Source organism: Chiloscyllium plagiosum, unplaced genomic scaffold (genome assembly GCF_037043375.1).
Source record: "Chiloscyllium plagiosum isolate Xiang-an unplaced genomic scaffold, Cpla_swu_hap1 HiC_scaffold_37, whole genome shotgun sequence".
Lineage (NCBI taxonomy): Eukaryota > Metazoa > Chordata > Chondrichthyes > Orectolobiformes > Hemiscylliidae > Chiloscyllium > Chiloscyllium plagiosum.
In genome coordinates this window covers 25,464,310-25,488,985 of record NW_028270175.1, presented here as the reverse complement: position 1 = coordinate 25,488,985, position 24,676 = coordinate 25,464,310, and the positions used below count along the sequence as shown (strand labels likewise).

The 24,676-nt window shown below is 43.1% G+C and overlaps 1 protein-coding gene across 8 annotated transcripts; it reads left to right on the top strand.

Moving 5' to 3' along the window:
• The first annotated feature begins 804 nt into the window (after positions 1–804).
• On the top strand, positions 805–24,587 carry LOC122540274 (rho guanine nucleotide exchange factor 19). Of its 8 annotated transcripts, XM_087980709.1 has the most exons (12): positions 855–1,021; positions 1,726–1,811; positions 5,671–5,915; positions 13,221–13,381; positions 14,003–14,155; positions 16,555–16,681; positions 17,350–17,424; positions 19,349–19,441; positions 20,466–20,617; positions 21,916–22,062; positions 22,489–22,559; positions 23,744–23,882. In XM_087980709.1, the coding sequence occupies exons 2-11, from the start codon at positions 1,757–1,759 to the stop codon at positions 22,532–22,534; spliced, it is 1,254 nt and encodes a 417-aa protein (XP_087836835.1). In that variant the 5' UTR covers positions 855–1,021; positions 1,726–1,756; the 3' UTR covers positions 22,535–22,559; positions 23,744–23,882. The 8 variants fall into 8 exon arrangements, with proteins under 8 accessions (XP_043531672.2, XP_087836835.1, XP_043531674.2 ...); XM_043675737.2 differs by lacking the exons at positions 855–1,021; positions 22,489–22,559 and adding an exon at positions 805–834 and having other exon boundaries at positions 23,744–24,587; XM_043675739.2 differs by lacking the exon at positions 22,489–22,559 and having other exon boundaries at positions 23,744–24,587.
• The last annotated feature ends 89 nt before the right edge of the window (positions 24,588–24,676 follow it).

The following is a 24,676-nucleotide window of genomic DNA, read 5'->3' as shown; positions in this document are numbered from 1 at the left end:
AGGTCTAACATACGAGGAACGGCTCAGGATCCTGGGATTGTATTCATTGGAGTTTAGAAGGCTAAGGGGAGATCGAATAGAAACTTACAAGATAATATATGGCTTGGAAAGGGTGGACGCTAAGAAATTGTTTCCATTAGGCGAGGAGACTAGGACCCGTGGGCACAGCCTTAGAATTAGAGGGGGTAAATTCAGAACAGAAATGCGGAGACATTTCTTCAGCCAGAGAGTGGTGGGCCTGTGGAATTCATTGCTGCGGAGTGCAGTGGAGGCCAGGACGCTAAATGTCTTCAAGGCAGAGATTGATAAATTCTTGATGTCACAAGGAATTAAGGGCTACGGGGAGAATGCGGGTAAGTGGAGTTGAAATGCCCATCAGCCATGGTTAAATGGCGGAGTGGACTAGATGGGCTGAATAGCCTTACTTCCACTTCTATGTCTTATGGTCTAACACTACGGGCAATTTAGCATGGCCAATTCACCTAACCTGCACTGTGGACTGTGGGAGGAAACCGGAGCACCCGGAGGAAACCCACGCAGACACAGGGAGAATGTGCAAACTCCGCACAGAGAGTCGCCTGAGACAGGAATTGAACCTGGGTCTCTAGCGCTGTGAGGCAGCAGTACTAACCACTGTGCTGTTATGGAAAAATCATTCCAGTGATAATGAAGGCAATAGAAACACAGAATATGAGAGGACATCTTCCTTTCACTGGTAACCATGGTAACCACTAGTCACTTGGGGGCCTTGCATTCTGGAACAATCTGGACATTCAAACTGAGCCAGCATATGATTCTGATGGTGTCATGCTGATGGAATTTGCTGCTAATGTGGTAACTATCTGCTACAAACTGGCCCCACTGTACAACATCAATTCCTCTGTTGTGGGTGAATTTTTATCCTGAAATTTAAAAAAAAATGCCACAGAAAGGCAAGGATAGCCAGTGACGATGGAAAAACTAAAAGAGACAACGAGGTTAAAAAAAAGACAAGAGTTGGTGAATTCCGAAGCCTCAAACTGTAGGAAGAATTAATTAATTAATTGTCTGCATTCATTCGATGAAATGTTATTGATCAGAAAACAGAGTGTCATTCGCACTATCAGGCTATGAAGCTGATTATTTGTGTCATATATTGCTCCTGTCAATTGCGTCGGGTCTTGTTCATAAAATGTTTTTGGGGAATTTAAGAGACGGGGGTTAGTGCTTAATCTGCCCGGGGCAGGAGGTTACATTCAAGCCTCTCTGGCAGTGGAATGTTTATGAGGCAATATTATTTATTGGTTTGTTTCAATATACAATTACAACTACGTTGTTCGGGCAGTTGATTGGACCCTCCCTCCTCCTCCTCATACGAAACGGGTCGACGTTGGAATCTTTTAATCTTGGAGAATTCACAGCATCTGGGGCTGCAACGATTAATCAGCGATTGGGTTTAGGTATTAGATGGAGCTGTGTGTGTTTTCAAGCTCCAGTTGGAATCCAAATACACTCATTGGAAATAATTTGAGCTTTCCCTTTCCCCCCAGATATGTTTTTAAAAAGTACATATTAGGGACTCTTCCTGCAAATCTTGTCTCTACTTTCTCTCCATCGTTTTTGGTGAAGGTGACCCTTTCTTCACTCCAGTCCAGTCTGCTAGCTCACTCACCGAAGGCTTTAAGTTGGTGTTTAATTCTCAGCTTGGAACAGATAGCTCTGTTCATAGTCTCTTGTGTTTTACAGAACCCAGAAGGTGCCAGTCAGAATAAGGGAAATGTCTGAAAGGATTGAGCAACTGAAGAAAAGAGAATCCAAGTATGTCCAGACACGTAAGTGGACCTTTCCTGGGAGTCAAGGTTCAGGCTTCAGGTCCTACAATAGAGCCTTAACCACAAAAACGTCAGTTGACACTCCAGCAGAGTACTGAGGGAGTGCTGCACTATCGAAGATGTTGTCTTTCCAAAGAAAAGTTACATTGAAAACCCCATTTGACCCCATGGGTGGATTTAAAGGCTGTATTTTTTAAAGAAATGCTGATGAATAGTCAACTGGTCTTTTGGGGACTATTTATCCATTAGTGAATACTTAAGATATATCCCATACATTAATGTATCAGTTTGTTGGAATTTACTTAGTGCAAATTGACTACACATCAAAAATAGCTGGAAAGCTGTATACAATGTGGATTTTTAATTGGTGTCTCGCTGGCAAGTGGAGGAAAGAGGTGATTTATTGGTTGTTAAACTTATGAATTATCTTATGGAAGGGAAGTTGTTGATATCAGCTGATCAATTTCAAATCCTCACCAACAAGATGATGTTAGGAAAGAGTGCAACAACTTTTATATAGTATTCATTAACATGGTGAAGTGACCCAAGGTGTTTATGGAAGCAATATAAAATGGTGTATATTACCAAACCATATTTTTGATAAGGGATAACATTACAGCTGTGCTGGGGAAGGATATTCCTGGAAATACATCCAGGGAAGTTATTTGGGTGGAACTGAGAAATAAGAAAGGGATGATCACCTTATTGGGATTGTATTATAGACCCCCCAATAGTCAGAGGGAAATTGAGAAACAAACTTGTAAGGAGATCACAGCTATTTGTAAGAATAATAGTGTAGTTATGGTAGGGGATTTTAACTTTCCAAACATCGAAGGGACTGCCATAGTGTTAAAGGTTTAGATGGAGAGGAATTTAAGTGTGTACAAGACAATTTTCTGATTCAGTATGTGGATATACCTACTAGAGAAGGTGCAAAACTTGACCTACTCTTGGGAAATAAGGCATGGCAGGTGACTGAGGTGTCAGTGGGGGAGCACTTTGGGGCCAGTGACCAAAATTCTATTCGTTTTAAAATCGTGATGGAAAAGGATAAACCAGATCTAAAAGTTGAAGTTCTAAATTGGAAAAAGGCCAATTTTGACGGTATTAGCCAAGAACTTTCGAAAGCTGATTGGAGACAGGTGTTCGCAGGAAAAGGGATGGCTGGAAAATGGGAAGCCTTCAGAAATGAGATAACAAGAATCCAGAGAAAGTATATTCCTGTCAGGGTGAAAGGGAATGCTGGGAGGTATAGGGAATGCTGGATGACTAAAGAAATTGAGGGTTTGGTTCAGAAAAAGAAGGAAGCATATGTCAGGTATAGACAGGATAGATCGAGTGAATCCTTAGAGTATAAAGAAAGTAGGAGTATACTTAAGGGAAATCAGGAGGGCAAAAAGGGGACATGAGATAGCTTTGGCATATAGAATTAAGGAGAATCCAAAGAGTTTTTACAAATATATTAAGGACAAAAGGGTAACTAGGGAGAGAATAGGACCCCTCAAAGATCAGCAAGGCGGCCTTTGCGTGGAGCCACAGAAAATGGGGGAGATACTAAATGAATATTTTGCATCCGTATTTACTGTCGAAAAGGATATGGAATATATAGACTGTAGGGAAATAGATGGTGACATCTTGCAAAATGTCCAGATTACAGAGGAGGAAGTGCTGGATATCATGAAACGGTTAAAAGTGGATAAATTCCTAGGACCTGATCAGGTGTACCCAAGAACTCTGTGGAAAGCTCGAGAAGTGATTGCTGGGCATCTTGCTGAGATATTTGTATCATCGATAGTCACACGTGAGGTGCCGGAAGACTGGAGGTTGGCACTGTTTAAGAAGGGTGGTAAAGACAAGCCTGGGAACTATAGACTGGTGAGCCTGACCTCGGTGGTGGGTAAATTGTTATAGGGAATCCTGAGGGACAGGATGTACATGATTTGGATAGGCAAGGACTGATTCGGGATAGTCAACATGGTTTTGTGGTGGGAAATCTTGTCTCTCAAACTTGATTGAGTTTTGTGAAGAAGTAACAAAGAAGATTGAAGGTAGAGCAGTAGATGTGATCTATATGGACTTCAGTAAGGCATTCAACAAGGTTCCCCATGGGAGACTGATTAGCAAGATTAGATCTCATGGAATACAGGGAGAACTAGCCATTTGGATACAGAACTGGCTCAAAGGTAGAAGACAGAGGGTGGTGGTGGAGGGTTGTTTTTCAGACTGGAGGCCTGTGACCAGTGGAGTGCCACAAGGATCGGTGCTGGGTCCTCTACTTTTTGTCATTTACATAATTGATTTGCTTGCGAGCATAAGAGTTACAGTTAGTAAGTTTGCAGATGACACCAAAATTGGAGGTGTAGTGGACAGCGAAGAGGGTTACCTCAGATTACAACAGGATCTGGACCAGATAGGCCAATGGGCTGAGAATTGGCAGATGGAGTTTAATTCAGATAAACGCGAGGTGCTGAACTTTGGTAAAGCAAAACTTAGCAGGACTTATACACTTAATGGTAAAGTCCTAGGGAGTGTTGCTGAACAAAGAGACCTTGGAGAGCAGGTTCATAGCTCCTTAAAAGTGGGGTCGCAGGTAGATAGGATAGTGAAGAAGGCATTTGGTATGCTTTCCTTTATTGGTCAGAGTATTGAGTACAGGAGTTGGGAGGTCATGTTGCGGCTGTACAGGACATTGGTTAGGCCACTGTTGGAATATTGCGTGAAATTCTGGTCTCCTTCCTATCGGAAAGATGTTGTGAAACTTGAAAGAGTTCAGAAAAGATTTACAAGGAAGTTGCCAGGGTTGGAGGATCTGAGCTACAGGGAGAGGCTGAACAGGCTGGGGCTGTTTTCCCTGGAGCGTCGGAGTCTGAGGGGTGACCTTATAGAGGTTTACAAATTGAGGGGCATGGATAGGATAAATAGACAAAGTCTTTCCCCTGGAGTCGGGGAGTCCTGAACTAGAGGGCATAGGTTTAGGGTGAGAGGGGAAAGATATAAAAGAGACCGAAGGGGCACCTTTTTCACACAGAGGGTGGTACGTGTATGGAATGAGCTGCCAGAGGAAGTGGTGGAGGCTGGTACAATTGCAACATTTGAGGCATTTAGATGGGTATATGAATAGGAAGGGTTTGGAGGGATATGGGCCGGGTGCTGGCAGGTGGGACTAAATTGGGTTGGGATATCTGGTCGGCATGGACAGGTTGGACCGAAGGGTCTGTTTCCATGCTGTACATCTCTATGACTCTCTATGAGGAGAAAGTGAAAACAAAAAAACACTGGCAATCATAGTGAGTCAAGCAGCATCCGTGAATGAGCTTCAGTACTACTTGTTTTCAGTATAGATGCCACCATCTGAAGTAATTTGCTCCGAGCGTATAAGGCGACATATTGGGTCAGATGATGCTTTGATCAGGTGATCAAAGTGGTGGCTTTCAGTGCCTGAGGAGGAGGAGGAATGTGAATTGGGTATCTGGAGAGATGCAGAGAGCGAATTCCAGGGCTTGGGACGGGGCCAACTAAAGGCATGGCCATCATTGGTGGAGCCGATGCGAGATGGTTAAAGAGATGGAAAAGCCACACCTATGGAAGGAGTTGTAAACAGGAATGTAGGAGAGAATACTTTTACAACATAAAGGCTAGGCTGTTAGCTTTGAAGAAAACAGCAATGAATTCTTGAACCAGAGGATATTAGAAATGTGTGAGGGGATAGCGGAGCAGAGAGATTATTTTTAGATTACCTTGGCACAGGCATGGAGGACGAAATCTGGTGCAATACATGGATTCCCCACGGGTAGTTTTTTGGGATACCTTTAGTGTGAAAAGGTTCTTATGTGTGTGTGTGTGTAATTGATCCTTTCAGAGCCATTGTACCAGAACTATTGGTTCCAGTCCATGCATGGAGACCCAACAAGGCCTGGAAAAACCTCTTCGGTGGTGGATATGACACTGTCCCTTGCTGGAGTTGTCGTGTCTTCTGTAATGAACTCTTCTTCCTCTCAGTTTTCTCCCAAAGACTCCAGCTTCATCTCTTGGCACACGATCCCTGAAGTGAAGGAGAGTGGCCTTTTGGATCTAATTAGCATCCGGGAGTATAAACTGCAGGAGGTGAGTGAGAGTGAGGGGGATGTATATGTCAGGTGGGTATGGGTGCAATGAAAGAAGGGATGATCAAACATCTGAGAATTATCGCACTACAAAATACCAAATCTGCAGGAAGTCTTAAATTAAAAAGTACACAGTAATGTCTGAGTGGAGCGAGGGAGAAAACTTTCTTATTTCAAAAATATACTTTATTCATTATCTTTATGTACAAACATAGTCACTGAAGCAGTTCGATTCTGTATGTCTTCGCACATTGAGAGCAAACAACCTTTCAGAGTTTGTTCTTCTTGACAGTTATTACTTAGGCAGGATACTATTTGAGGCACCAGGAGGGTTCAATAACTGTACAGACTCCCAATATACTTGGGCAAAAAGACCTCAGATAGTGGTCATTCCCCACTACCACTTGGCAACAGTTGCCCCAAGCTTTAGTTCATCCCTCAGCACGTAATCCTGGACTCTCGAATGTGCCAGTCTGCCACACTCAGTCAAGGTCAACTCCTTGTTCTGGAGGATCAACAAGTTTCAGGCAGACCAAAGAGTATCTTTCACTGAGTTGATGCTTCCCCCATGCGCAGTCTATGCTTGTCTCTGGGAACAGATCGTAGAGCACAGAGTCCTGCATCACGGGGCTGCTTGGGATGAACCTTGACAAAACCCACTGCATCTTTTCCCAGACTTCCTTTGCAAAGGCACATTCCAGAAGGAGATGTGTGACAATCTTTACACCGCCTCCACTTCTACCACCACCACCTAACTCCAAGTAATTGGACTGTTCGATGGCGCCAAGGTGAGCCCCATCCATTGCAGCACCGGCGACAGACTGTTAATCTTTCAGGTTGATAAACTCTTGCACAACTGCAAGAAGTTGGAGATGTAATAGTTTCCAAGTAGGTAGAGACTGGGAAAGAAGAGGCACACAGGAAGGTCTGATAAGGCCAAAGGTAGAAATGATTAAATGACAAAAAGCCAAGATAGTACAAAGCAAAAAGAGATGGTAATGAGTCAATTAAAGAAACAACAGATGCATTAGAAAAGCTGTAAATGGCAATGACAGAATCTTTAGTAGTGCCTGCCAGCTGGAATAAAAGGGAACGATGATTAAGACCTAATGTTATGAAAATTAACTAATTTACCTCAAACAAAAGGCCACTGAGCTGCAACATTAACTTTTTTTTTCTTCACAGATGCTGCCTGACTTGCTGAATGTCTCCAGCATTTACAGTGTACTGTATAAGGCTACATTGAAATGCTCCTTTTAGAACTGGTTACTTTTGCCACCACACCCACATGCACAGAATGCGAGCAATTTGTGTTATGACACCAGTTAACCTGTTCACACTCGTTTCAAAGTTTAGGGTGATCCAGGGGATCACCTGAAAACATTTATTTTGCATTGTAGTTATATGTAATCTTTTAGTGGCACAGAGGAAACCTCCTTTGATTGGTTTCACATCAGAAGGGTGAACCCCAACAGCTATTAGTCTCAGGGTATTCACTGTATATGCTTTGCATTATACAGCAAAGCCAAATTGCTTCAAAACCATGCAAAATATGCAACTGTTGTGACGGTGCCTGCTTCCTGTCTTCCCTACTTTACCAGACCTTTGTTAAGAATTATAGACTCCCTACAGTGTGGAAACAGGCCATTTGGCCCAACAAGTCCACCCTGATTCTTCAAAGGGTATCCCACCCAGACCCATTCCCCTACTCTATTACTCTACATTTCGCCTGACTAATGCACCTGGCTTATGCATCCCTGAACACTATGGGCAATTTAGCATGGCCAATTTATCTAACCTGCACAGCTTTGTGCTGTGGGAGAAACTGGGGCACCCAGAGGAAACTCCTGTAGACACGAGGAAAGTGTGCAAACTACACACAGATAGTTGCCGAGGCTGGAATTGATCTTGGGTCCCTAGCACTGTGTGGCAGCAGTGCTGCCCACTCAGCAGGTTTGGCAACATCTGTGGGGAGAGAGAGAGTTAATGTTGAGTCTGATATGACTTCTTCATAACCTCACTTTCAGACTCAAAATGTTAGAGTTAACATTTTGAGTCTGAAGTTAAGAGTTTTATCAGACTCAATGATAACTCTGTTTCTCTCCCCACAGATGTTACCAGACCTGCTGAGTTTCTCCAGGATTATCCATGTTGTTTCAGATTTCCAGCTTCTGCAGTACTTTGCTTTTATTTGAGAAACTGCAAAGGGGCTTCTTTTAAATTTGAGTGAAGTCAAGTTGAGTTGGAGGCTAAGGAAATTCTTCATGTCCATAAAGATGCTTCCAAATCTTTTATAGATGTGCCGTTGATAGCAACCTATCTGAATCCGTCACAGCATGGTATGGCAATTGCTTTCCCAAGACTGTAAGAAACTAGAGTGTTTTGAACATAACCCAGTCCATCATGCAAACCAGTTTCCCATCCATTGGTCTCATCTTTACTTCCTGCTGCTTCAGAAAAGCAACCAATGTATTCAAAGATTTCCTCCCCCACCAACCCCGGTTATACACTCTTCCACCCTTTTCAGTCAGGCAGAAGATATAAGTGTTCTTATACGTGTATAAACCAGTTAAAGAGCAGCTTCTTCGCTGCTGTTATCGGACTTTTGACTCTTCAATGTTGATCTCTCTCTGTATCTTCTCGGTAACTGTAACATTATCCTGCACTGTGTTCTGTAACCTGATGCACTTGTATAGTACAATCTGCCTGTAAAGCATGTAAGACAACACTTTTCACATTACCTTGGTAGAGGTGACTAATAACTCAAATCAAATTGAATGATTGCATCAGCCAATAATGAGTTAGAGGCAGAGATGGGACTTGAATGCATGACCAAATTGCAATAGTGTCTCACACTAGAATAGCAGCACTGTTCCCCCAGCCAGGAGCGAAGGGTAAATGTGTGAAATCAGTCCCAGTTACTGACGACAAGTGCATTGCCCAGACCTGATCTGGAAGGGATTTAATTAGCTCAGCATTTGACTGGGGTTATGTTGCCTCTTTGTATAATGCTGAGTATTATAAATTACTAGAGCTGAAGTATCACACATTTGGCTACTTAAGACAAGAGCTCAAGGTGTTAGAGCAGTATATTAGCATGGTAAGATACAATCGCTATAGTCTTACCAAACAATAGGGCTGCTCACTCATTAGAGAGATGGCTGATGCTGGTTTAACCTAGCAGTCCAAATGCAAGGAGAGAGGTTGAGAAGGCGTAACGTTCACAGGAACCTTCCTTTATGTTGGAATTAAATCCAAGCTGTTGGCATCACAGTCCAGCCAACAGAGCTAAACCAACCTTTTTAGAGTTGGGATAAAGGTGACAACCTGTAACCAGAGAAGTGCCACTGGAATCAATGCTGGGGCTACAGTTATTTAAGGAGAAAGTGAGGACTGCAGATGCTGGAGATCAGAGCTGAAAATGTGTTGCTGGAAAAACGCAGCAGGTCAGGCAGCATCCAAGGAACAGGAGAATCGACGTTTTGGGCATAAGCCCTTCTTCCTGATGAAGGGATTATGCCCGAAATGTCGATTCTCCTGCTCCTTGGATGCTGCCTGACCTGCTGTGCTTTTCCAGCAACACATTTTCAGCTACAGTTATTTACAATGTATATTAACTTGGATTATGGATGTGAATGTAAAATCACCAAGTTTGCAGAATAACCTAACAATAGAAGGGAGGGCAAGAAGGTGAGGGTGATAGAATCTGCATAAGGGTATAGTTGGGTTAAGTGAGTGGGCAAAAGCTTGGCAAATGGGCTACACAGGTTATAACTATGGCCGAAAGACTAGAGGAGCTGGCTATTATTTGAATGGAGAAAGACTGCAGAAAACTGCACCACTGAGAGTTGGAGAGTCCTTGTGCATAAATCACACAAAGCTAGCATCCAAATTCATCAGGTAATTGGGACGGCAAATGAAATGTTGGTCTTTATTTCACAGGGAATGGAATATAAAAGCAAGTCTGTCCTGATTAAATCTATTCAAGGCATGGATCAGACCACAGCTGGAATACTATGAGAAATTTTGATTCCGTTATCTAAGGAAAGATCAGCTAGGATTGAAGGCAGTCCAGAGAAGATTACTAAATTAATTCCAAGTATGGAGAGATTGTGTTCTGAGGACTGGTCGTGTAGTTTGGGCAAGAATGAGAAGGTATCTCATTGAAGCAGTTAGATTTGTTTGGGGTTTGACCGGATTAGAAGCGGCAAGGTTATTTCCCCTTGTAGGAGAGTCTAGGAACAGAGGGCATCGTGTCAGAAGAAGGAATTGCCCAGTGGGACAGAAATGAGGAATTTCTTTTTTAAAGACAGTGAATCTGTGGCAGTCGTTCCTTTAGAGGCTGTGTCATTAAGTACATTTAAGTCTGAGGTAGATTTTTAATCAGTAAGGGCATCAAAGTTTACAGGGAAAAGTGGAGTTGATAATCAGGTTAACAATAACTTCATTGAATAGTGGTGCAGACTTGCTGAACCAAATTGCCTACCTTTTTTTGTTATTTATCATGTGAGATGTGGGCATCCTAGCATCTGTTGCTGGTCCCTGGTTGCCCTTGAGAAGATAATGCTGAGCTACGTTCTTAACCTGATGCAGACTATGTGCTGTAGGTAGGCCCACAATACCATTGGGAGGGAGTTCCAGGATTTTGACCCAGTTACCCAAGAAATGGATATGTATTTCCAAGTCAAAATTGATGTGTGGTTTGGAGGGGAATTTAAGGTTGGTGGTATTCTGATTGTCCTGATAGATGCTAGCGGTAGGGTGGCATGGTGGCTCAGTGGTTGGCACTTCTCCCTCACTGCAGCGGGGTTCACTTCCCACCTTGGGTGACTGTGCAAACTCCACACATGCATTCTTCCTGTATCTGTGTGGGTTTCCTCCAGGTGCTCCAGTTTCCTTCCACATTCCAAAGATGTGCAGGTTAGGTGGATTGGCCATGCTAAATTACCCTGTAATGCCCCAGGGACGTGGGGTCAAGGTGGATATCCCACAGGAAATGTGGGGTTATGGGGATAAGGTCAGGGCTCGCTCTGAGTGGGATGCTCATTGCAGATTTGATGGGCTGAATGACCTCTTTCTGCACTGTAGGGACTCTGTGGTTGGGAGTTTGGAAGGTGCCGTCTAAGGATCTTTGAATTTCTTCTGCTTCTTTATCTTTTAGTCTTATGGAAAGATAATTTGGAATAATCAGATCAATCTTGATCTTGTTGAATGATCAATGGCTTGATGGGCCAATGAGCTGCTCCTACTCTTGTTCTTAATTCATATGTTCTCACATAGTGTGCATTTGGTTCTCAGGCTTCTCGATCTATCTACAAACATACATTGACCAAGTGTTTGTAGCCTGAATCAAATGCAACTACCATGATCATTGCCAGTTTTATTCAGTGTTTTTAAAAAACCCAAAGTTCATAGAAAAGGAAAGGTGGGGGCAAATGACAAGTTGAAAGAACAAAGTCTTAAGGAAGCTTTTAAAGTTGGTGAAAAGCATTTGGGAAGGGAATTCTACGAGTAGGATTGAGAGGTTGAAGATCCTATCGTGAATAGGGTTTGAAAGGAGGGATCAAGATTAGAGTGGTGCTGGAAAATCACAATAGGTCAGGCAGCATCCAAGGAGCAGGAGCAAAAGCCCTGGGATGTCTACTTTGAAAGAAGGGATGATGAGAGGAACAGTGTACAGGTTAAAGAAGGATAGTAGCGGAAAATGTGTTGCTGGAAAAGCGCAGGAGGTCAGGCAGCATCCAAGGAGCAGGAGAATCGACGTTTCGGGCATGAGCCCTTCAGGAATGAGGAGAGTGTGCCAAGCAGGCTAAGATAAAAGGTAGGGAGGAGGGACTTGGGGGAGGGGCGCTGGAAATGCGACAGGTGGAAGGAGGTTAAGGTGAGGGTAATAGGCCGGAGTGGGGGTGGGGCAGAGAGGTCAGGAAGAAGATTGCAGGTTAGGAAGGTGGTGCTGAGTTCGAGGGTTGGGACTGAGACAAGGTGGGTGGAGGGGAAATAAGGAAACTGGAGAAATGTGAGTTCATTCCTTGTGGTTGGAGGATTCCGAGGCGGAAGATAAGGCGCTCTTCCTCCAGCCGTCGTGTTGCTATGGTCTGGCGATGGAGGAGTCCAAGGACCTGCATGTCCTTGGTGGAGTGGGAGGGGGAGTTGAAGTGTTGAGCCACAGGGTGGTTGGGTTGGTTGGTCTGGGTGTCCCAGAGATGTTCTCTGAAAAGTTCTGCAAGTAGGCGGCCTTTCTCCCCAATATAGAGGAGGCCACATCGGGTGCAGCGGATGCAGTAAATGATGTGCGTGGAGGTGCAGGTGAATTTGTGGCGGATATGGAAGGATCCCTTGGGGCTTTGGAGGGAAGTAAGGGGAGAGGTGTGCGCGCAAGTTTTGCATTTCTTGCGATTGCAGGGGAAGGTGCCGGGAGTGGAGGTTGGGTTGGTGGGGCGTGTGGACCTGACGAGGGAGTCACGGAGGGAGTGGTCTTTTCGGAATGCTGATAGGGGAACAGAGGGGAATATATCCCTGGTGGTGGGGTCCGTTTGGAGGTGGCGGAAATGACAATGGATGATATGGTGAGGTGGTAGGTGAGGACCAGTGGGGTTCTGTCCTGGTGGCGATTGGAGGGGTGGGGCTCAAGGGCGGAGGAGCGGGAAGTGGAGGAGATGCGGTGGAGGGCATTGTCGATCACGTCTGGGGGGAAATTGCGGTCTTTGAAGAAGGAGACCATCTGGGTTGTTTGGTATTGGAACTGGTCCTCCTGGGAGCAGATGTGGCGGAGACTAAGGAATTGGGAATATAGGATAGTAATCTAGAACTGGGAGCAGTTGTAAAATTGATGCATGATTAAAGGTGGAACATTTTAAATCTTGAGTGTTTGAGCTGGGGCAAATAAAGGTCAGGGTGATCTACGAGTTGAACTGAATACCTGGATTTTGGCCAGGTAAGGATTTATGGAACGTATGTTACCACAGTAATGGTTTTGTAGTTTCAGCCTGATTGATGAGAGATGTGGCATCCTAGATATTCTCTAGTTAACAATCAACTGTTTGAAGTCAATTATTAATCAGAGGCTTAAACAACCGAAACAGAGAAGCAGTTTTCCGATCATGAGTACTTTGTTTTCAATGGAGGTGACAATAAACTTTAACAGTTAAATCTGCCTTCACTCAGCTAACAGTCCAAACTCTCCCTAGGTCAAACTAAATCCAAGAAAATATAGATTGTCTTTGCAACATGAGTAGCTTGAAATGTAAGTGGGAGCTTAGGCTGACAAAACTTGACTAAATGCAGTGTAGTTATTTCCTCCCTTCAGGCAATGTTCGAAGTTATTACATCGGAGGCATCTTACTTGCAGAGTTTGACGATAGCTGTCAGTCATTTCAGTAAGTGTCCAGAGATGTTGGACATGCTAACGCTCACAGAGAGGCACACACTGTTCTCCAACTTGCAGGAAGTGAAGGACACAAGTGAAAGGTAGGCACGCAGAGAAAGCAGTTACTAAATCCATTATTCTTCTCCCAGACATGAATTCTGCAAATGATTTCTCAATGAGTGCAAAGGCATCCTGGCAAAATAAGACCTGCTTAACTTGTGTAAAAGCAGATTGCTCTGTCTAAAGGCATTATTAGAGTGTAATGTTGTACCATGCAGACCATTGGCTCCCCAGTCTAGCCCCTGTGCTGTACAGAAATAGCTGGACAGTGGTGAGGCTTCCATAATTCACTGCAGTGGTCTCTATCCTGTCCACGAGAAGCCCGTGTGAAGGGGAGTACATGCCAGGTTTTGTTTTGATACCCCTGATATTTTGAATGGGTTTGCTGGTGGTCATATCTTTAGATTCCAGTGTCAATGGTCACCTATGTTAGGTCCTAAAACCTGGTCCTGGGCGAAAACAAGAATTAATTCTGTTTGGAGAAGTGAGATGGAGCTTGACTGGCCTGACCCAATTTATTTTGGTCATGAGCAAGGTCTTCATGAACCATTGCTGAGGAATGTGTAGGTTCCCTTATTCATACTGTGAATGCCTGTAGTGTGCTCCTCTGCATGTAGATCTGCACACACCTGCTGCTGATTAGGTGTTTTCTTATTACACAGGTTTCTGTTGGACCTGGAGGAACGTCTGGGCGAGAATCTCTTGCTCACTGACATCAGTGACATTGTTCTGTGGCACTGTGCTGATTTTCGCAGAGTCTATATCCCATATGTCACCAATCAGATGTACCAGGAGAAGATGATTCAGCAGCTTGTGTGAGTGTGATGTTCTCCTGACTTTTAGGTTGGTTTATGCTAATGCAGTAACTGAGAACCGATCCCAATGAGCACTGTAGGAGTCAGATGTACAGCACGGAAACAGACCCTTCGGTCCAACCCGTCCATGCCGACCAGATGTCCCAACTGCCAGCACCTGGCCCAATATCCCTCCAAACCCTTCCTATTCATATACCCATCCAAATGCCTCTTAAATGTTGTAAGCTAAAGAACCTGTGTGTTCATTATTCTCCACAACCGAGTCACTGCTGTATGATCCATACATGCCTTAAATACACACAGACAACCATGATGTGGTGAAGCCAGAGTTGGACTGGGGTAGACAAAGTTAAAAATCACGCAATTCCAGGTTATAGGTCAACAGGTTTATTTGGAAGTTCTAGCTTTCAGAGTGCTGCTCCATCAAGTAACCAGTGGGGCAAGATCATAAGATGCAGAATTTATAGCAAAAGATCATAGTGTAATGCAACTGAGACTGGTTCTATCTCCAAAACAGGAATTTATAAAATATTTGCAATTGTATTTGCCAATACATTCTATTTTGTTCAAAAAGCGCACAATCTCAGACAATCAATCCATGTGACATTTTATAAATTCTCGCTTTGGAATTAGAACCAAAATAAACAGGTAGGAAGCATCAGGAGATGAAGTCAAACCAGTCTGACTCAAGATTGGAATACACACAGACTCTGACCTCACACCTTTTGATACATTGTCAGAGCTAAAATGTCACCCTTTTTTAAATGAAACCTTAAAGTTATCTCAGGAATGTGACTTGAAAGAAGTTCTGGGATTTACATATCAATGAATTGAAACCTGCAACCCATTCTAAAAGATGAAAGACTTAATAGCAATCAAGATTTGTTCAATATATTGTATCAGTTGCATGACACTATGATCTTTTGCTATAAATTGTTTTACGAACCAGCCCCACTAGTTACCTGATGAAGGAGCAGGGCTCCAGAAGCTAATACTTGTAAACCTGGTATTGTGACTTTTAACAAACTGGTAAGTCATGGAAGTCTATGCTATTGCATCACACCCCCCTCTCCTCCCTCCATCTCTCTTTCACAGCACAAGAGAAGGCCATTCAGCCCATTGTATATGTGCCAGCTTTCCAAATGAACAGTGCATCTGGTGCCATTTCACTACGTTCTCATAACCCTGCGATCCTTCCTTTTGAAAGGTCGTAATCTAGTTCCTCTATGAATACTGCAATTGAACCTGCCTCTATCATTCTCAGGCAGCACATTCCAGGTCTTGGAAAAGCACAGCAGGTCAGGCAGCATCCCAGGAACAGGAAAATCAATGTTTCGGGCAAAAGCCCTTCATAAAATTTTAATCTCTCTACCCTGGAGGCTCCCTGCTTCTATTCCTGAAGGGCTTTTGCCCGAAACATCGATTTTCCTGCTCCTCGGATGCTGCCTGACCTGCTGTGCTTTTTCCAGCACCACTCTGATCTAAACTCTGGTTTCCAGCATCTGCAGTCCTCACCTTTTTTTTGCCTACATTCCAGATCTTGACCACTCGCAGAATCCCTACAGTGTGGAAGCAGGTCATCTGGCCCATCGAGTCCACACTGACCCTCTGAAGAGCATCCCACCCAGATCCATCCCCCTACCCTATCCCATAACCTGCATTTCCTATGGCTAGCCCATGTAGCCTGCACACTATGGGCAATTTAGTATGGTCAAGCCACCTAAAACTACATATCTTTGGACTGTGGGAGGAAGTTGGAGCATCCCGAGGAAACCCATGCAGACATGGGGAGAATGTACAAACTTCACACATGATTACCCGAGGCTGGGATCGAACCCAGATCCCTGGTTGCTGTGACATAGCAATGCTAACCACAGAGCCACCATGCTGCCTGGTTTGCAAAGCCTTTTTCCTGTGCCGAGATGGCTTCTTTTGCTAGTCACTTTGGATCTATACCCTCTCGCCATTGAGAGTCCTCGTGATTTTTGAATACCCAGATCTATTCACCTCTCAAATTTCTCTCCTGTAAGGAAACAAGATCCATCTATTCGATCTACCTACATAATGAACACACATCCCAAGAATTGCTCTTGTAAATCCTTTTTGCATTCCCTCATCTAACACCTTCATATTTTAGTGCTGTGTGACTGACTGTCCAAAAGACAGTTCTGTTCCATCTGTCGCAAGATCACATGGACTTTGCACTGAATGGAGGAGGTTTCAGTTTAACAATGCGATGTAAGGAATTGGCAAGTGAATAAGCCACCCTGGGAAGGCTAACGGGTCCAGTAGCAAGAGGCAACATTATAGATTGGGACCCTGCTGTATTCTGATACAGAGTGAGCCGAAGGAGATAGAGTGTAATCCTTGCCTTGTGTCTTTGCTCTGTTGTCTCCCAGGCTCAGTGAAGAATTTGTGCAGGTCCTAAAGAAACTGGAGGCACATCCAATCTGCCAGCGGCAGCTGCTAAAATCCTTCCTAATCCTACCATTCCAACGCATCACTCGGCTGAAGATCATGCTTGAGGTAACAGCCTTCAGTATTGCCATGTGAATTTTGATCCATTTCTTCACAGGGTTATCTCTCTGTCCTTTCCTGTTCCTCCCCTGAACACTTTGGCTACAGTGAGGGCAGGTGACCTGTTGGGCTGATAACTTGCACCCACCTGGTTTTGACACTCGCTCCAGTTACAGCCATCCAGGAAGAGAGGAGGCTTCCTGCTTTGGTAACTAACTGGGTGTCTCCTTCTCTTCCGTGACGCAAAATTATGGTGGTGGATTTAAAATAAAGTGTTGGGATGGGGAGGGGGAGGGGGGAGGAGAAGAAACTTGATTTGTATTGCAAGATTAGGATTTATTTGCTCTCTTCTCTTGGTAATGTTTTGAGGTTGGAGTGGAATTTATTTTAATGGATGCTTCCAGAAAACATTTCAAAATCATAAGTCATCAAACACCCCCTCCCCCATCTCAAAAGTATTGGACTTGAACTGCATTCTGTGTCTTTGCTCCAGTGTTTTAAATTATAGTTTCTGGAAGACTTTGCCATTATGATCAGATGTGGGGAAATTTCTCATTTTCCTTAATGAAGTTGAGTCTTTTTCTCTTGCTTTCTCTCTTTGGCCACTGTACAGAGCCTTGTTGTGTTGGCTGATCAGTCATCTGTTGATGTATTATTTCTTTTCGGGGCTCCTTCAGAATATCCTGATGCTAAATCCACCAGAGAGTCCGGTGGCAGATTCTGTTCAGAAAGCTGTGGAAGCAATCGGGGAGGTGAGGCTCACTTGCTTTTTGTGCGGAGATCCCTGTCACCCAAGGACTATGCCTGTCTGTCTGATTTGCCGCTCCCTCATTACATATAGGGACTTGGGGGAGGAATGTACGTGCGCTGTTTGTTATGCTATTCTAATCATCATAAACCAATCATACAGATTAGTAAAATATTGAGTTATTTATTTGAAGAGGAGATTATGTACATAGTCTCACTATTAACTGGGTAGGCATGTGCCTTAGTGAAGATGATAATGTACTTGGAGTACATAATCATGGGATTACTAATCATACTGTCACTGGCCGTGATTGCCAATAGTTTAAGGTATGGACCTCCCACCTCTGTATCCCTCCATATCATATAATACTACTTCCCCACATTAACAGTTGTGAACTGTGTATCAGTATTCTTCGATCAGCTTTTTGTAGGTTCTGCCCAAGGGACTGGCTTGAAGAAATGTCCATGTCGTGTGGCAAAGCTTTGCACCAAGATGTTTGGGCATGCTATCCTGAAATCCCCCAGCACTTGCTACAGGCAATGAAAAACCCAGTTATTCATCACTGTAGCATCCCACTTCCTGAAACCATTTACAGCTGGCTGTTTCAGGTGAGGCAATGACTTAGTTGTAATGTCACTGGAGTAGTAATGCAGAATTTCTGGAGGATGTTCTGGGGACATGAGTTTGAATCTCAGCATACTTGAAATTTGAGGTAATTAAAAATCTGGAAACGGAAAACTTAATGGTGACTACAGGCAATTGACTTAAACACCCAATTGGTTTATTAATGTCATTTCAGGGAAGGAAATCTTGGAATAAACCACAGGATCCCTACAGTGTGAAAGCAGGCCACTTGGCCCAACAAGACCACATTGACCTTCCCACTCAATCCCTGTAACCCTGCGTTTCCCATGGCTAATTCACCTAGCCTGCACATCTTCAGACAGTGAGAGGAAAACTCCTCAGACACAAGGAGTATGTGCAAACTCCACACACAGTTCCCAAGGGTGGAACTGAACCCGGGTCCCTGACACTGAGGCAGCAGTGCTAATGATTGAGCCACCACGCCACCCCACTGCCCCACAATCTGCTGACCTATTTCTTCACACCCAATGTGGTTGACTCTTAAATGCTCTCTGGGCTATTAAGTAAGAGCAATAAATGCCACCAGTGATGCCAGTACCCCATGAACCAATTTTAAAAAGTGATAAAATTTGACGTGATCTTGTTGGCAGATATGGAAAGCATCCGATGTTGCATAAGACCAGAAGGCAGTGTTGGAATATAGAGCAAACTAGATTGAATCTTTCATGTTGTTATATTTCTAGATGTTGCGATGTTTATTGGAGGGGGGCTAAGACCTGTTTTTCAGGTTCTGACAGGAGAGCAACGTGGCTCTTGTATCTTTGAGTTTCAATAAACTAACCCATCATTTGTCTAAATTCCAGTGAGTATAGTTTGGGCCTATACTCCTCAGAGTTTAGAAGAATGAGAAATTACTTACAAGATTCTTATGAGAATTGACAGTGGAAGATATGGAAAGCATATTTCTTGTAGTGGGACAGTCTAGTATCAGAGGTTATCATCTCCATTAAGCTGTGATCCATTTATGATGACATGAGGAATTTCCTGTTCGAGGGCAGTGAACATGTGGAATTTTGTTTTCCATTGGGCAGTTGAGGCTGGGACTGAGAGATTAGTATTTATTTGGTGAGGGGCTTGGTAAGATTAAGAGGAAGAACAGGAAAGTGAAGTTGAGGATGATCAGATCAGCCATGATCTCATTGAATGATGGAGCAGACTCAATGGGCTGAATGGCCTCCTTCTGTTCCCATGTCTTAAGGAGGGGGCTCCAACCTGTGAGTTGATGGTGTGGCTGGGGTTGAGGATTGGTGGGACATAACACTCTTTTGCTGTTCCTCCTGCAGATCATCCATGAATGTAATGAAAATGTAAAGAGGATGAGACAGATTGAGGAGCTCGTCTCCCTGGAGAAGCAAATGGAATTTTCCAGGACCAAGGTGTGCATTGATAAAGTGCAGTGTGTCACTGCAATGAGGGATTTGCTCAGTTTTCCTTATTGTTTTTTCTGCAAAGCTCTGTCAACCAGCCTTGTAGACATGGGCTTCCTTAGGGTGTGTATTTATTTACAAAATACTTCGACTCTTCACAGCAAGGAAAGGGTGACTCTTTTTAAAACCTTGAGGTGGTGGGGGGGAGGGGGGAAGGAAGAGTATTTAATCCAAAACACAGGTTAGATGTAGCGAAGGTAGACTCACTATAGTCTATGGTGGCTAGGGGATGCTCTCATTGGAGAGATGACTGGTGTTGGTTTAACTGAGGGGCAAGGATAAGCAGGTAGGACTTTCATGGTAACCTCAGCTGACGTGGGAATCAAACCCATGCTGTTGGCGTCACTTTGAATCGCAAACCAGCAGTCCAACCAACTGAGCTAACTGACTGCATATGTGTGAAAACAAATGAACATCCAGGTCATTCTCATTTACCATAACCTGTCTTTGGTTTCCTCCCTTGTGTACTTTTATTGCAGATTCAGTATACATTTGAGTGGAAAAGCGCCCCCATTCTCAACCACTGGGGCAAGACAATGATGAATACAGGAAATTTAAATTCAGCTAATGAAAACTTGCCAAACCACACTTCAAATTCTACATCTTATCATCCAGATCTTTTACAGTGGGTGTTACACAATTCCCAGCTGTGGGAAATGGGTGACTTGATTTTAATTTGGTTTCTCTTTGTCAGTATAAAGGCTGTCAAATGTTCGCAAAGGTGTTGAGCACATTTTACAGGGTTACCTGTCAAGAATATAGATTAATCAAGAATTGTTTTCAATATTGAAATTACCAGATGTCACTAATAGTGACAAATAAATATCTTTCTGGAACTTAGTCTGAACAGTCCTGACCATGATGAAATTAGGGGCTGGAGAATTTTGAGAATTGAGCAATTTAGTTTTTCGGATTTTATTCTGATTTGCATACCATTGGTGGTAATGAGTAAATCTCCTTTCTGCTCTTGCAGTCTTTTCCTCTTATCTCTCAAACACGCTTCCTGGTCAAAGAAGGTGAACTGGATGAGATTTCTGGGTTTGAGTCCGGACACACAACTGGAAGTCCAACCAGACCTGTATATCTTCATCTATTTAATGATCTCCTGTTGCTGTCCAGGAAAGAGTAAGCATCTAATTTCTATTTATTTTACCATTGATCCTATTAACCAAAGAGCCAGGGTTTCTATTTTCTTTGCAGCATCAAAATGCTTAGAGAATCAGAAAGTTTAATGTATAGATCCAAATTGTCTGATTTAAGGGAAGGGGCCTCCAATTAAAATTGTCAATGGTCTGCCTCTGGATCTGATAAAGTCCTGACGTATGCATATACACATTTCCTGGTGTGAAGTTTAAACTTCTGATTACTGGTTTTACCTGTCCAGACTGCTTGGTGATCCCAACGATTGTGGGATCTGATGAACAATACCATGCAGGCCTCAGAACCATTTGTAGTAAGGGCACAGCCGGTTCAGAAATGTGATTAAATTGGCTGGAATGCAGTACTGAACCCACTCCTCTAGACTTGCTTATGACCCACCTCACCTGTTGGAATCGCTGGCTCCCCTCCAGCTGATGTATCATCCAGGAGTGGGGCGATGGTCCAATGTTTCTGTAGGCTGAGGTGGAGTGAATGCTTCCCGGGTAGCAGCTGAGGGAGGCAGTGGGATTTGTACAGTCCGAAGGATGAAGCACTGCAGTTTTGACATCTCCAGGAAAAAAACAATAAAAGTCAGTGACCTAAAAAGAGAACTTCAGGGAATTGTGATACTGAAGGAAAAATCAGTAAAACTGGTGAATGAGATACTCTGGTCTAATTCCGCTTGTATCCCCCAACATGGAGCTCCAGTACAAACAGTTTTAGTTTCCAATATTGTATTTTTTTCCCCAATTGTTTCCTTTTTGGGATCCTTACCTGGTCAGGCCTGTATGTGACTCCAGACCCATGGCAATGTGTCTATTCTCTGGGCAATTAGTGATGGGCAATCAATGCTGGGTTGGTCAGTGATGCGCTCATCCCATGAATGAATAAGAAAAGGGACATAGCTATGCTGGAATTTTGAATTACACTCAGCAATCTACATCCTGACAATCCTGATGTTGGTTCTAGCAGGGAAGCTGCAAAGGCCCCTGTCTAAAATGGTAAATGAATAGATTTTTAAAAAAAGCCAGTCTCATTATCGGGCGGTGGTGCAGGAAACTGAAGATGGCAATTGGTAAGTTGCAAACCCACACCGCCTGAGAGGCCAACTCGTGCCTTGCTGCTTTTTTTGTAAAACCTAGTTGGAGTTGATCCTATTAACAATAGTCCATTTTTTAAAAAAAATGTAAACTGAAGTTGGAAAAACTACTGGATTTCTAGCCTCCAGCTCCTCTGCTTTTGTAACTTGGGACTTTTTTTTTCTCTCCCTTCCCTTCTCCCAGTAACGGTAGGTTTTCTGTACTGGACTATGCTAGGATCTGGAAGGTGAGGGCTCATTGCTTTGAGGCAAAGTCACTGGTTTTTGCTCTCTGCCTTGTTGAGAATCACAAAGGAACCAACAGGAATTTTATCGTTGGAGCAGGAAATGAGTAAGTGTTTATGGGTAAACAATACAGATAAAGATCCCAAAGATCAAAGTACTTGGAACTCACAACAGGTTAGAGAGTGTATGAAGGGCAGGTTGACATTAAAACTAAGTGCTTTGTCAATCAAATGTTGACAGATTTATCATACTTTTGCATTCTCCCTTTCCTCTTTTGTGGCCTTTCTCTTACGCTCATTCACTGTTTTCTCACTTACTCCCCTATCGTCCCATCTGCACAACTTCTGTGTGCTCTCAAGGAAATTCAGGGTCAATCTCTTGATCAGACAACATGTCAGTGATTTAGGGCATCCTGTTTCTATATTGATTTCATTAATCCAGTTTTTTTTTGTGGTAGGTGTATGCTAATCTGAGTGGGATGAATTGTGACCTTCCCCTTTTACTATATCTCATCTATGCTTGGATTGTGCAGGTATGAAATACAGGAGTGGGTTGCAGCCATTTCTACATTACAGTGATCTGGAACTGAACCACCAAGCATCAGTGAGTAGAGTTGCAGCAGCACCTGGGAGAAATAGTCTGTTCTATCAGCCATGGACCGTATACAGTCATCAAACCCACTTTTCCTGAATACCATTGATACAACCCTGTGCATTTAATGGCACTCAGTCACTGCTTCCATTTCTTTCCAGATGACTCAGTCAATTTTCCCAGTAGAATAAGTGGTAATGTCACTGGACTGGTAACCCAGAACCTGAGGCGAATGTTCTGTGGACATGGTATTGAATCCTAGATGGTGAAATTTGAATTTTATAATAATCTAGCTATTCAATAGTGACCATATAACTACTGTTGATTGTCATAAAAACTGATCCATTCAATAATATTCTTTCCCTAAAGAAATCTGCCATTCTTACCTAGTCTTGTTACATGTGACTCCAGACACATGGCAATGTGATTGCCCATACCTAATTGCCCAGAGGGCACTTAAGAGGCAATAAATGGCAGTATAATCTGTGATGCCCACATCCATGAATTTTGTTTTAAATCAATTTCTTTATGGTTAAGAGTTCCATCTATGTAGCTGCAATATTCCCTCTATTATGGACTCCATTCCATTTATTTAATTGAAATGAATGTTCAAAACCAGTATGCCTCATCTCCGAGAGTAAAGCAGAAAAAAGCCCGACATTTGTTATCCACACTTGTGTCTCTACTGGCATCTAAACTAGTTCAACAATCTCCAAAGCTGCTCTTTAGGAGGAAGGGTTAGGGGAGATGTAGGCTCTTTACACAGGGTGCTGACTGTGTGGAACTCACTGCCAATAGTGGCAGTAAAGTCAGATACATTAGGAACATTTTAAGCAACTCTCGGTTAGGGATATGGATGATAGTAAAATGTAGGATAAAAGGTTGGCACAACATCGAGGACCAAAAGCCCTGTACTGTTCTATGTTCAATCTTCCTTTTACTAAATAGTGTCCTATTTGTTTGCCGTAAGAGCTAAATGACTTGGCACCAACTAGTTTTGCTGAGATTTTGGTTCTCTGGGAAGGTTGGGTGTGAATTGATCCCTGTAAGATTTTAGATTTTTAAAGTCTAATATACATTTGTGCTTGGATCAGTGGATGATTCTATCAAGTCTGCAGTTATTCCTTAATCCTAGTTGCCCTCTTTGTAATTATTAATCTTGAGTGTAACGTTTACTGTACTCTGGTTTTTTGTAGGAAATGCAGAGCAGTGGACTGCCATTACCTGAAAAGGATGAAGCAGAGTGTTGAGCTGTCAGTCCCTCTGTTGACCATTCAATTATGGTGTTTACTGATGAATCTTCTCACTGGTGAGACCTGGTGACTTTAGCAGCTCTTTACTGTTATCTCATTCTATTGACAACCTGTGAAATCATGGTGGCTTGAGTTTTTTGCAAGATTGAAATTACCTCTAGCAATGGTCACCTCAACTGTTCCAATGGGCTGACGGCATCATTGATTTGTGCTGAGTTGCTGCTTCAGTCTCCCAAAGGTGAACAAGCAAGATTCTACTTAAAAATTGTACATCAACTTGGAATTTGAAAAGAACAGATCTGAAAAGTTCATTGAAAACTAAGGACTGATTAAATGACCTCTTGAAGTTCTTGCATTTAAAAACTAATGTAGAGGAATCAATGTAAACTTCTTTTAAATAACAATGTGAAGGAGTCTGTGCATACTTGATTTTGGGATGATCCACAATTAAAGATGTGGAGGTGTCGTCATGTGACTAACAGACCAAGAAGTCAATTTGTAGCCATTGGTGTTTAACCCCTTCATTCTTAGACAATATGAATTCTTAATGTTTGGGCAATCGCAATGAATGAGATGGTCTGTGTTGCTCCAATACAAAGCGCCTCCTATTTTCTCACTAGCACCTTTTACAGGGCAAGGGATGACCTGTTTTATGTTGAATTAGTTGGAGCCTGTTCTTATGGAACATACATGGGGCCTTGTTTTAGAGGGTGTAAAATTTGTCATTGACTGCAGTAATGATGCATTTTGTTCCTGTTTGCAGAGAACTAATAAAGATTTTATGTTTACTCCACTTTCTCCAAGCATCCTTCAATTTTCAAAGTCTCTTCACTCTTCAGAGTATAACTGATTAGCGTCATAGAGAGGTACAGGACA